This window comes from Colletotrichum aenigma, assembly GCF_013390185.1.
Source record: "Colletotrichum aenigma strain Cg56 chromosome Unknown KSG_Cg56_contig10, whole genome shotgun sequence".
In the NCBI taxonomy this organism is placed as follows: Eukaryota; Fungi; Ascomycota; class Sordariomycetes; order Glomerellales; family Glomerellaceae; genus Colletotrichum; species Colletotrichum aenigma.
The window spans coordinates 299,721-313,135 of NW_023500916.1; the positions used below are offsets into that span (position 1 = coordinate 299,721).

General features: G+C 52.8%; 4 protein-coding genes across 4 annotated transcripts; 1 reads left to right on the forward strand and 3 right to left on the reverse strand.

Moving 5' to 3' along the window:
* Positions 1–1,804: 1,804 nt before the first annotated feature.
* CGCA056_v013933 (uncharacterized protein) lies at positions 1,805–2,551 on the reverse strand (the record flags this gene model as incomplete). The annotated part of the gene is made up of 1 exon (XM_037329175.1): positions 1,805–2,551. The coding sequence occupies one exon, from the start codon at positions 2,549–2,551 to the stop codon at positions 1,805–1,807; it is 747 nt and encodes a 248-aa protein (XP_037172124.1).
* Positions 2,552–3,050: 499 nt separating this feature from the next.
* On the reverse strand, positions 3,051–8,018 carry CGCA056_v013934 (uncharacterized protein; the record flags this gene model as incomplete). Its single annotated transcript, XM_037329176.1, has 1 exon — positions 3,051–8,018. One exon carries the CDS (start codon positions 8,016–8,018, stop codon positions 3,051–3,053), a length of 4,968 nt encoding a protein of 1,655 aa, XP_037171857.1.
* A 1,705-nt stretch (positions 8,019–9,723) lies between these two features.
* SAT9 (Satratoxin biosynthesis SC1 cluster transcription factor SAT9) lies at positions 9,724–11,634 on the forward strand (the record flags this gene model as incomplete). Its single annotated transcript, XM_037329177.1, has 2 exons — positions 9,724–10,034; positions 10,086–11,634. 2 exons carry the CDS (start codon positions 9,724–9,726, stop codon positions 11,632–11,634), a joined length of 1,860 nt encoding a protein of 619 aa, XP_037171856.1.
* Positions 11,635–11,657: 23 nt separating this feature from the next.
* CGCA056_v013936 (Mitochondrial dicarboxylate transporter) lies at positions 11,658–13,049 on the reverse strand (the record flags this gene model as incomplete). The annotated part of the gene is made up of 10 exons (XM_037329178.1): positions 11,658–11,751; positions 11,806–11,894; positions 11,946–12,117; positions 12,184–12,202; positions 12,260–12,419; positions 12,473–12,672; positions 12,722–12,789; positions 12,838–12,862; positions 12,919–12,950; positions 13,012–13,049. 10 exons carry the CDS (start codon positions 13,047–13,049, stop codon positions 11,658–11,660), a joined length of 897 nt encoding a protein of 298 aa, XP_037171855.1.
* Between the last annotated feature and the right edge of the window lie 366 nt (positions 13,050–13,415).

The window sequence follows — 13,415 nt, forward strand, 5'->3', positions numbered from 1 at the left end:
AAACACGAACGCGCCAGAACGTCATAGATCGACATCAAGTCGATGACAACTGCCCAGCATATCGGAGGCGATCTACTTTCCAGACACACGACTTTCTCAGTGGCCTGAGACCTCATAAGATGGACAGCATCGACCCTGATTTTAATACCTGCGACTCTTTTGCGCCTTCCCGCTGCCTCTTCCGTCGGCCCGTGGCATGGTTCTCAGCCAGTGGTATCTCGGGCCAGCCACACATCTCGCATCCGAGACACGAGACAGCACTAAACTCAGCGCAGCTGTCCTTACGCCCTACTACAGACCCTGAAGATGATCTTCCTCTGACATTGACCGTTTCCGAAGACCTCTGACGTCCAGACCTAACCCTGTGTAACCTGCAGTGGCGCTCAATTACCATCACTCGCTTCGCCGTAGCAGGTCTTGGCGATCGGGATTCTCCTCTTTAATTGACATCAACGGAAAGAAGGTCATCTGATCCCCGCCTGCATACGGTAAAGATCTCACAACTTCGATATAGGAACGTTTGTGATCTTCCTGCATTTAAATTGCGGCCATGGCGCCTTCTGCGACTTCACAATAGTTACCGGTCGCGGGATTCGACCTCGATAAATCATGGAGGTACATCATAGAATCAACGACGAGCTTCTGAAGCTCATTCTGACAAAACTTCATCGTCTGGAGAATCGTTTCACAGACATTGACAGCCGTCTGAGTACGATCGAGTTCTCCGTCGTTCCGGCACCCCGCTGCAGCACTCCTATTGCCAGCAGCGCAGTGTCCCCTCGCTGCTCTTGCCATATCCCTCAGCCCGTCTTCCAAAGTTTTCAACTAGACTGGGAGAGACATGCTACACCTTCAGCTTACAAAGCGTCTGTCGACAAACTTCGACACCGATTTGGGCTCGATGAACAATCACAGCACGCCCCCGAAGACATAGGCGTGGCGAGCACATGCGACAGCCGCAGCGAAATGGGGACAGGTGATGTCTTCGTCAACAATTACGACAACTACTCCATGTCTCTCTATCCGTCACGGCCGGGATCCACCTGTAACTTCGGGTATCGTGTCAGCGATCCTAGAGACCTCCGAGATCTTCGAGACCTTAGCTTTAGGGACCTCAGAGAACTCAGGGACTTCCGGGAATTCAGAGACCTTAGAGACCTAAGAGAACTGAGGGACTTACGACAGCAATTCGAAATCCCGGAGCTCCCATCATGGAGATATGAAGATATGCCAATTGCGGAAGAATGCATCAACAGCACTCGTCCCAGCAGTCGCAGAACAAGCATCAGCTCACCTTATCGCACCTTCTCAACTCGCAAAAGTACTTCAAGCACTGCGAGGACATCCATGATGTCTGCAAGCACCGGAAGGCCCTCCACCTCAGGCTCAATCAGCAAGATCAAAGGTTCTATCAAGCGGGTGAGAGCCGCCAGCGTCCCAAGGCAGAGACACAGACCTGCGACTCGAGAAACATACAACACAAGCGCAAACCATACAAAAGATGATTTGGCTATCCGGCAGCCGCGCTCTACAATGCAAGAGCAAGATCCTGAGCGTTTCACTGTTATAATGCAAAAGAGTGCGAAAGCATGCATTTTCTTCGTGCCGAACATGATCTCCGGCCTTGGGAAAAGAATGATGAATCAACAATTGAAGATGCTCGATACCACTGCTTGATCATTTCCTTTGTTAATGGTTGCTGGACAGTCAAATGTAGTCCAACAATACTCCTAATTAGTTAATATCTGCGAGACCTGGTCCGAACAATAATGTTAATGACATAATCAAATCCGAATTATCAATGTTATCCCATAACACTCAGTACGATTGTAGCAACCTTGTCAGGCATGCTCATGAAAGGACTGTGAGACCCAGGTAGTCTGTGCTTTTTGACAGCAATTCCCTCATCTTCAACCTTCTTGATCATCATTTCTTGAACGACAGTAGGCAGAGCTTGATCGTTTTCGCAAATGATGTAGGTCAGCGGGACTACCCTCCAGGCTGCTTTGGGACAGGAGATTGGTGTGTATTGAGCCTTGTGTCCATGAGTAACCATCAAATCCTTAGCTGCTTCTGCTTCCTCGATCGGGATGTCGTTGTACAACAAGCCAATGGGGTCGGTCCAAGTCATTGTGCCATCAGGTTGTGGGAGAAGAAATGGTGGCAGTGAACCGCCAAATATCCCTGCAAGCGAGGTGTTCTCAGGGGGTATGAAAGCCGTCATGTAAATGATGTCGACCACTCCCCCTTTGTTGGAGTCGGGTGTGATGGCATAATCAGCCAAAGCTGCCGTTGCGATAACTCCTCCATAAGAGTGGGCAATGACTGTGAGATGGGCCCCAGCTAAAGATTCCCTCTGAGCGATACTCCTGATCGAATTGACGTCATCCTCGAGTGTTTTGATGGGTGGAACGGCGTTGTTGTTCGTTGGAAGCTGTTCGCAAATGACTCTAACGCCCTTAGTCTCAAGTCGATCGATCAGTTTCTGGTAGTGCTGTGGGACATGCCAAGCTCCCGTGACCAAGAGAACAGCCTTCGATGGCGTCGGCATGATGGAGACTTTTTAATGGACGAAAAGGAACGGATGTGAGTTGAGACAAGGGCAATGTCGAATGTCCCTGTAGCCCACGCACTTATATGTTCGTCCCCTTTCAAAGTTGTTGCCTGGTCACACCGCCTTTGACATGATAAAACGTTTCGATTCGAATCAGCGAATGGACTAAGCCAGTAATGTCTTCAGCTCAGACGACGGCGCGCTCAGCTTGGCGAAGAAACGGGCTAGCTTGCTGACTTTGGCAGTCCTGGGGCTTGGAGGTTTAGCCACTTGGCTTACATATTTCAAACCTCAAGGCAAAGCTGAGATAGAGGAAGGAATCTTGCATCTTTCATCTATTCTCGAGGAAACATTACGTGTGAGGTTTCGCGGCTTCATTGCTCCGCTGAATTGCATGCACTGTATCTATCCATGTTGGAATTTTAGTAAGAGTGCCAACAAAAGCAAGAGGCCCAAGCCATAATCAACTGCCCAAAACAGCTTGACTGATGCAGTGTTACTCAATATCCTCCTCGCTGTCGCCGTCGTCCGTCCCAATTTTGGCCCAATCGAGTCCCCCTCCTCTCGTGAACCAGTCATCATTTCCGGCCTTCTTGAATCCGTCCACAATCCCCATGGCGCTAGTCCGGAACTCTTCGATGGGAGATCCTGCCCATTCGCGCAGCATGGCCTTCAGACCTGCTACAACATCCGGCTCCTTGGCCACAAATGGGCGTCCCTTGTCCAGCAGGAACGCTGCAAGCTCAACCCGGAGCTGATCTGGCAAGGAAGGACTGTCAATATCGACGCCGTTAAGACTCCCCAAGCGAATGGCTAGGTGAAACATGCGGCGCCTCCGATCGCGACAGGGTTTCATGGACTTCGTTTTGAAGTACTCCCACTTCTTGTGATACGGTCCCTTCACTTGTGCCAACTCTTCGATTAGTCGCATGACATCTTTTGTGAAGATTTCCTCCTCGTCATCATTCACTGGGAACACAACCAAGGTCGACTTCAACCGAAAGGTGTCCGGGAGTCTGGCCGGCTCGCGTCTAATATCCTTTTGCCATTCAAGAGTCCGCAACTTGGCGATTTTGGCGGTGACCTCCTCGAATATAGGCAGGGTAGTAAGCTTCCAGCGTGCTAGTGATTCGACATTGTCTTCGTTGTTCTCCATCGGAGTCATGCTTCTGAAGAATTCTTCGAGGAAGTCAACATCGCCGCTCCTGACGAGGGAGTCGAATACTTCTCGTGCAAACTGTTGAAGAACCTCGACCGTGACGTAGTCTGAGGAGCCGGGCGCCGTTCGGTTGATAGGGTGATGCATTTGGGTTAACAGGGGGAAAGCCCCAGTCTGCTGTATTACTGCAGTATCTTTGCCAAATATAGAAAGCCAATGCTCTCCAGCGTTAGATTCCGAAAGTCCTGTGTCCCTTCTGACTTTCTTGTTGATGGCAGCTATACCCGGCGGCGGGCAGATTTGCGTCAATACACTGTCCTTGATCATCTCAAAGACAGAATGTGTGAGGAATTCCGGATTTCTTCCGAACAAGGCAAGAATCCCCGTATCCACAGGTGTGTTGAATAGCTTCTCCTCGGAAGATAGAGTGAGGTTGTGTTTCTTGAGAAAGAGTTCCAGCCATTGACGGTGATTCTTCGCGGACTCTTCGATCACCTGCAAAGACAAGGCGGCCATCTTCTTCCTCAGATCCAAATCGTCTGTGAAACGATAGTCCCAGGTTGCAAAGATCTGACGGACAACATTTTCCCCCGAAATGGCCGACACTGTCGGCATCGGCTCACCAGCTTCCACCTCCTCCCAAGATGCCCAGGAAGGGCCGCGCTCATTGAAGCCTGCAGCTAGTGGCAGGGCATGCTTCTCAAGCAAAATCAGGATCTCATTCTTTACGTCAGAAGCAGCGCTTGACCCCAGCGCACCATACAAGCTCTCGATGATGGCAACCCGAATGTCAATGTGACGAGATTTGTCCAGCAGATGCGAGAGAATCGTAAGCGAGGTCTTCGGGTCCAAGAAAGGAGAGTCACTGAGGAGCTTGGCGAGCAGCTTCACAGTTGTAACCTTTACCAAAGGAGTCTTTCTGTCGCTGCCACCAGTATTCTGCTCGGCCTGTTCCTTGTTCCTCGCATTTTGCTGGTCAAGCTTGTCAAGTATTCCATCTGCAATGGACAGCAAGAACGTCTTCGTGTCTGTTGGTGAAAGTTTGGAGAACAGTCCCTTGTTCAACAGCTCTCGGTGCCAAGCGCTATAGTCTGGCCTACCGAGGACGATCTTCTGGATCAATGGGAGAGCTAAGGATGGCCGATCACTACCAGCCAGCAATCTCACCAGCCGCATAGCCAAATCCATTGGCTTTACTGCATTGGGATGAAAGCTCTCTTTCTCCTCGACGTCCTGAAGAACAGACTGTGCTACTTCGGCCACAAGTGAAACAGGTGCGAACATGACGAGGTCGGTGCTGCCGTCGTAGACCTCAAAGTCATAGGACCCGACGTTATCCAGCCAGGCTTGGTCCAAGAACGTTGCTGGGAAGCGGACGATATCCTTGGAGGGGAAACTGGATTTCAGTATTGAACTGTCTGCCCCTTCACGGGTGTTGAGATAGAGTAAAAGAGCGACAGCGTATGCGTCTTTCGTCGTCCAGGACACGGGCAAGTCGCCCTTCATGGGCCAGAAGTTCCACGTATGGGTAGGCGGTTCCAGCCAGACGCCATCATCCCACGGCGACTGATTGTCGACAATAGTGGGCGCGAACCAAGGACCTCCGTGATTAATCATTTGGGTGAGAACAGTAGCAGGAATTTCCCGTCCATTATTAGGGCCTTTGTCCCAAAGGATGCCGTCTGATTGCAGATATGGATTCCACTCGGTCGGCAAATCGGGATCGTCGACATCAGGAAGAACTGGCTGCAGACGACCGGGGACTTCGGATTCCACGTTCAAGGGCAGCTTGACATTTGCTCGACTGCTAAAAGTGTAAGACCAATAGTCCAGAGACTCTGACTTGGTCATCTGATCCCCAGAGAGATTATCAACTGCGTGGCGCCATGCCTTCCGAATACGCGTATCTCTCTCAGAAGCATCGGACGCGGTGTTGACATAGGTCTTCAAAGCATAGCAGTAGTCCTCAATACAGGGGCCTATTGCATCGCGTAACTCTGTGTCAGTCGGTGGTTCTCGGAGGAGGATGTCCGGTGTACCGAATACAACAGCCTCGATTCTTCCACACACGCAGGGGAGATCTCTCGCGCTCGCCACCTCACGGGGACAAAGATATTGCACTGGAAGTCCTCGAGGCCAAGGATTTTCCAATTCATGGACTGCTGGAAAGTGGCGGGGCCGGTATTCCTTCCACAATTTGTCCCGTTCTTGGGCAAGGGTGTCCAGGAATCTCGCCGAGTGTGGTCGCAAGTTGTTGGCGAAGTCGAAGTCAATGCTGTGAATGAGACCCTTGATTTCGCGAGGGTAGAGCCGTTCCATATTGGGCTGCAGTAGGTACTTCTCTGCCTCAATCAGGAACTCTATCGTTGGCTTCCAAAGAAAGTCGAACACCTCATCGTCGCTCAAGGAATGAGGTGCTCTCTGGAGTTTGTTGGCGCGGACAAGCCGCCTCTCAATGACCTTTTCTGGGAACGAGGTGATGCAACTCCAGTCATATTGCTGAAAGCTGGGCTCTCGGAGGGCCATCACAGCTGTCTCGAGCAATTGCATCAAGATTCTGTTGCCAGACTCAACGCTCTGCTTGATGCCAGTCTTCGGGTTTTCAAGGCGGAAAGGGAATGAGGGAATACCGCTGAGCAAGTCGGTAGCTTCGATGGTCGGAAAGTTGTTGTATGAGTAGAGCTGCTTCACGGCGTTTGGATCCTTGTTGAAACGACGAGCCCAGACAATGGTGTCCGCAACGACATCAAAAGAACCCGTCGCGACACTGAGATTGAGGGCGATCGTGGCCCATCCTTGTCGAAAGACCCAGTCTCGGGCCCTGGCGGCATTGTCCTTGCAGTCTTGCAATCTTTGCTTGACAAGGTGTGATGTATTCGAACCGGAGCTGGTTGCTTCCCTTGATGACGCATGTACAAGAAAAGCCTCGAGTATATACGGGTCACCTTTGTCGGTCTCTGGTTCCCGCGCAGACTCAACGATGGAGCATCTATACAGCGAAGAGCAGATGAGAAATTGGGACTCCGGAAAGGTTGAGATTAGTTTTCGGAAGAGACGGAGAGATGCGTCCGCATCGTCGTCAGCGAATGCAATGAACAGATCTGCAGGCCAAGGGCCCTTCAGCTTCTTGAAAGAGGCCTTGGATACGTCTGCGTCCTCCTCAATATCGAAACTATGGTATGTGGAGCTTTGGATCGTGAGTCGGAACAGTCGGTACGAAACAGCCGGGTGGACGTATCGAACCATGTCGGTGACATTTTTGGCGGACTTGAAGTAGGATTCGTGGACCAGCCCAATCAACTTGACAAGGTGTCGCTGGATCCTCGGCCTGGTACTGCGAGCGTGCTCCCAGAATTTGACGACATTGAGCAAAACCCCGTTCGGTTCGACGTTGAGATACTCCGTCAGGTCGGAGTGCTTCTCGAAAATCGCGACGAGATCCTCTAATATCTCCAAAGCCAGGTTCTTCTCAGTCGATGACCGACGACGATGCAGAGGCTTGGTGATGTCCTCGGCTAGTTTAACGAAGTCGTCCGGCTTCATCGGCAGGGGCCCATCGGCTTCGAGGACTTTGGAGAGAACATCCTTAGCGAGGCCCGGGTTGTTGTTGACCAACTGTTTCCAAGCATTGAATTCAACATCGTCAGTCTCCGCTGAAAGCAAAGTGTCCAGAAAACTCGTCTCATAGAGTGCAGAATGAGCGCGCAGAAGAATTGCCTGTTGTCTCTGTGACCACGAAGGACGACTTTCCTCATGCTCAGCCACCTTCTTTGTCGTACAGGCAGGCAGGATACGCTTGTAGCACATCTGCAACGGCCGAGGATCCGGGTTCTCTTGGCTTAACAGGAGTTCGACAAGCTCAGTCAATCTAGCGTGTCTCTCAGGACGGCTGCCGCACAGTGAGGCAGTTTTGGCGAGGCCGTTGCACAAAAGCTTGATCTCATCGGTGCTGAGATTGCTCATGAGTGCCGCGATGCCAGGGGTGCCACCGGCAACATTCCAAATCTCAGCCATCGTCACGGACGACCGCGTAGCCTTGACGAAGGCCTTGATCGCGGTCTTCCTCTCGAGAAGACTTTCGGACTGTTGTAGTCCGGCGATGGTAGACCTCGCATCGCGATGGAGGGGAGTCCATAGGGCGAAAACAGCATGGGGAATTGAGCCTTGCACAACAGCGTCATGTAACTGGGTTGTGATGGGCGCAGGGTCGGTGGTGCTAGCACGCACGCCGCGCAGGTATTTGGCAACTTCAGCCGGCGTACCGGAGCGAAGAGCAACATGATCTAGATGCAATGCCGTTGTCATGTTGTGGACAGCCAAAAGCGACTTGGCTAGATTCTTGCAATTCAGACGGTGATTCGATGTGGCTCAACTTTGGCCAGGACCCGCCAAAGTGCGGTCGGTGATGGTGAAAGATTGAGCGCGCGATGAATACTGAGACCGGGCTCAAAAAGAGGAAACGGGGTAGAAATACACTACTTGTGTGTAGAAGAAAAGACAGGTGACAGCCACCAATGTTGGGCGTACATGTTTTCTTAACAACATATGAAAGTCGTAAGAGAGTGAGGCCAATCCTACATGAAGCTGAGGCCGCGCAGCTCAGCCCTAAGAGGATCTACTGCATCGGCGGCATATTCAGCTACTAGCTGCTGTACCTGCGACGGAGGGCCGCTGACGTCGATGTTCATCGTCGTTAAATTCAAGGCCAATCAAGCAGTACCTATCCGTAGGAGTATCGAAGCTGTTCCACTCGTAATCCGCGCCTTTCATGTTCATTCGCTTGTTCGGTCAGTCTCAATGATAAGCGTGAGAACGCCGACGGAGAAAGCTGCTGAGGCTTACAGGCCGCCGCCGTCTCACTGCAGCAGCAAAGCTCCCCTCGAGCTTCCCCATCTTATGACCCCTGGCTCACCTCCACTCTCTTGAACGAACACTCCCAGAGACCGCCAGGAGACTGACCGAATGCGTTATGTAATCTGTCCTATGCCAAGAGACTTCCAAGGATGACTAAGACTGTTCTGCCGGGAAACGGGGCGATGGCTGAATGCTGATTCGTGCCCTCACTCCTATTCCCCAATCATTCCGGCTTCACACGAGTCACACAGCAGCTGAGCAGCCTCTCCCCCCTGCGCCTCATCAGTCAATTAAGTCGACATCTCGTCAATCGAGGGTCCCAATGTTCTAACACTTCCTTCAACAGCGGAGCTGTCTGCTCTAGGGGCAGCGTGTCTATATCATCTCTAACGATTGATATCATCAAGTATCTCGACCGAAACCACCAAACGTCTCCTGTCAAGCGTGAATCGCGTGCTTCCCACACTCCCTTCACCTTGGCCCCGTTCGTTTGCTGGTCCCTCACCGAGATCGCCGTAGTGCACCCAGCTCCTCACAAAGCCCCCTCACCTGGATGGAGGATCCTCAATCGCAACGTCCAAAGCAGGCCGCCTGTCTGGTCTGCCGCCGAAGCAAGATCAAGTGCGACTACTCACCGCATGAGAACAAATGCAAGAGGTGCATTCAGCTCGATTCTGAGTGCATACGGCCTACATTCCATGCCGGAAGACAGAAAGGCATCAAGAAGTAAGGCCCCCAGCCGCCCGCTCGGGTCCATCTACCCATCCATCCAGATGGATGGAGACCATTGCGACCGAGACACCCCCCAAAATAAACACCACCCCCATCCATCCCCCACCCGTCCAGTCATTCCATGTGTGTCCCCCCTTATTGACTAGTGGCGGCACGCAACAGCAAGCGAAAGGGTCTAGATAAAGCTCTCTACCAGATAGAGCAGGCCATCAAACGATCCCGAACAGGAGAACAGAATTCCGAAGATGACAAGGCCATCGGCAATCTCCAGGCACTCCTGGAGGGCTCTCGAAATGCTCGGTCAACTACCGCCTCCTCACACTTAAGACGGGGGTCGTCTCATTTCAACAGTCCTGACCAACAACCCGACCTCTCGTCTGACGATGATGATGAACTGGATAACACTCCAGACAGCAACACTTACATGAGTTTGCACCATCACAATGAAGAGAGCTTGGCCATCGACGATGCCGAGAATCCGCTCCAGTTGCTGGCGCGCGCCTCCAACCTGCAGCTGTCACCGAAGCCCATCACGGGCCTTTCACCGAAGCAGCCCGGCCCTCGTGTCAGTCGTAAGAAGCAGCAGCAGCAGCAACAGGTTGACCAGCCCGAAGAGGATCTAGAGATGCAGTCATTCTTCACCTCCGTCCGCGTCAACCTCGACGTCGGCGACGACATCGACCCAATCACCATGGGTCTTGTGACCGAAGAAGAGGCAGAATCCCTATTCGTATTGTAAGTCAGGGCCATTGTGTTATGTTGGACGTCACTCACCACGTCGCGCAGCTTTCACAGCAAGCTTGCTCACACCCGCTGGGGTCTTGACCCAAAGATTTACACGCCCGGGTTCACTCGAGCTCGATCTGCCTTCCTCTGCACCTCCATAATGGCAGCGTCTGCTCTGTTCCTCCCCTCCGCCGGAGCATTGTCCAAGAGACTTTCGAACCACTGCAAGACCCTGGCCCAACGGGTTCTCATCAAGCGTCACAAGTCTGTGGAGATCGTTCTCGCCTTCATGGTCAACGTTCCGTGGATGTTCCCGGGACAGCATAGCACCGACGACGAGACGTGCTGGTATGTTAACATGGCCGCCACCATCGCCATCGATCTATCTCTTCACAAGCTTCTGGTACCTATGGAGATTCTCGGCTCCGGTTCGAACATGGCATTGACTCGTGGCGAATGTCTCGATCCTCGCACCGCTCTTGCAATGGATGGTTTCAGCCAGATTGAACACACGTCCGATCTAGGCCAACGACTTCTCCGGCGCCGCGAGCGTTGCTGGATTGCCTTGTTCGTTCTTGAGAGAGGCATGTCGCTAGCACGCGGCCGCCCTTACACTGTTCCGATTACTCGAATCATCAAGGACTGCGATCAGTGGCACAGGTCCAGTATCGCAGATCCCATGGATGGTCACCTCGTATCGATGGCCGTCCTCCGACGAGACCTCGACGGCTTGCTCGCCACAGTCCGCGCCTTGTGTGATGGATCGCAAGGCATATCCACTGATGGTGGGCTCATCGCGCAGTCCATTCAGAGCGCCATCGAAAGGTTCTTCGACCAGTGGCTTACCGAATGGGGCTTCTCCATCGGCACTGGTCCGCAGCGTCGTCTGCCCCCGTATGTCGAAATCCTCGTTACTCATACCCGGCTGTCGACCTATGGTGGCGTCATCAATCATCCGACGGCCCCCATGGAAGTCCGACAGTTCTTCCGCACGGCAGGCCTATCATCTGCCGTGACGGTCATGCGCGCAGCCATCCAGGGAGAGGCTCAGCTGCAGTCAATCCCCAACAACACTACAATCATGGTCTCATTCGCCGCTTGCTTTGCGCTGACTCTGAGCGCCTATGCAACAGGCAGCTCGAATCTAGCCCCGAGTATCAGGAACCTCATCGAAGAGACAGCAGACGTTTTGGAACGCATTGGATCAGCCACAAACCACAGAAATGGATTGTCTACCTTATACGGAAAATATCTTCGACACATTGTAAAACAGGCCGCCGTGGCTACGGATGGTCAGCCCCAAGCTGCCATACATCATGACGCAGCCCCTCGGCGCGCCAGTCAACTCAGCACGCCGTCCTCCGCTGTCGCGGCATCACCTCACATCAACTCAATGGGGTTGCCGGTCTCACAGCCCCCTTACATGGAGTCCCAGCTATGGCCAGGGACTCTCCAGTTCTCAACCATGTCCGACGACCAGATTGCCGAAGTCCTCAACCAGCCCGGTAACGAGTTCGACCCCTCGTTCGCAGGTTTGTCCTGGGACGATATGAACAACTTCGACTGGCTGAGCTGGCCCAATCTGACGGAATTTGGTTTCCAAATCTAGCACGCGCCTGGGATTCAGGCTCATCACGCTTTCATTGTCTCCACTGGGGCCGCAAGTTGCCATTGGGTCAACTTCCTCAGCTGCTCCATGAACACAAACGTTAACACGGTGTTTGGCCTAAGGAACACGATTAGCCAATGCTTTCACATCTCTATCTTCCTTTCGACTCACGTCAGTCTAAGCCACGCCGGTGTCCACCCCTTCATGAGGAACCTAGGGCCCTCCTCCCGGAGACCAGTCCGCACAATATGAAGCAAGGACTGCGACACGATCAGCATCACACTTCACTCCATACATGGAGTCAGTCTCACGCTTCCGCCAGGCCCGCTCGCGGCGGCGCTCTGGATTCTACTCTTCAACACATCGGCAGGAGCGCAAATGGTTGTCGCCGCAGTTCCGGCAAAGAGGGACGCCACAGCGTGGGTTTTGATATCATCCTTCATTTCTGTCTTTGCCAATAGGTATCGTTTCGCGGTTGAATATCTGTCTGTTGTTAGCTCTGTATTCGCCAGCCCACCGCTCGTGGTCGTCCACTCGTTTAGTACTCACGTTGCGATTTGTCCCACGTCTACATGCTGTTAGCTCAAATCTACACACTCATTTGGCTCTTATATCGGAAACATACTCATAAGAACACTGCGTACGACGTTGGCCGAGATGCCTCTGCCAAAGGTTGCGATTCCCTCTTCCCTTCCGATCCGGTAGAGGCCCTCAGCGGCGTTCGAGTACCCGAATCTTTCGCTAGCGGTCTTTGCGCCATCGGCGCACATCCTAACAAGCACAACCTGCAGTCTCATCAGCTACACAACTCGAGTCATCCGTACTCGCAGCTACTGACCTCGGCCGGGTTGCCAACAAGCCCAGCCATACCACCGGCCAATCCGGCGCAAGTTATCGTCATAGTTGTTGATAGCTTCTCCTTCCCTGTGTATTGTTTCGCTTGTTGCGCAAAGTAGTTATAGAGGCCGAATCGAGCGGTGGAGTATGTCGTTTGTCGAAAGATGGACGCAGAAAGACCGGACCACAGAGAGAAGATTCCTGCCACTAGTCAGCGATTCAGTCTTCTCCATCATCAATGGGCACTAACCGTCTCTTGCGGCGAAGCGGTACATTGCCCGGAACATGGATTCCCTCGATTTCAACACTTGCATGCGACTACCTCAGTCAGCCTTTGCTGATAATTAGGTATTGACCACAACTCACTATTTTGTTTGGTCGAGGGGGTGAGCTATGATCAGGCGGTCAGCACAACAGACATTGAGGGCACTTGAAATCGAAACTTACTAAAGCAAACAGCCATTGAGGCCGCTGCACCTCTACAGTCCGCAAGTCAGCCATGCCTCTGGGATGATAGCTCCGTTCAGCCCGTCAACTTACCCAAGCCAGAACGGCTCCTTTTGCTTGTTACCAGTCATCGTAGAAGGCGATATTGAGACCCAAACAGTTTCCGCGTCCATTTCCAGGAAATACAGTCCGCGGATATGCTGTTTTGATAAGTAGCACCAATACCATGTCATCACAGCCCCTGTCTTAGTCCATCCCGCGCGATAGCATAGCCCAAAGATACGCGCCGGCCTCTCATCCATCCTCCGACGCCCACGGGAACCAAAAGTAGCTCCGGCGACCTTTCGGCAACTCGGCGCAATGTTGGTCGCAAAGACCCACGGCCGACCTCGCTGACATCACATGGGAGCCCGCGCCATCGGAGACACTTCTGACCCCGAGTCGCCGGCGCATCCTTTGTCTTCCGACCGCGGAACCTCCCCCACCAATTCCGTTCT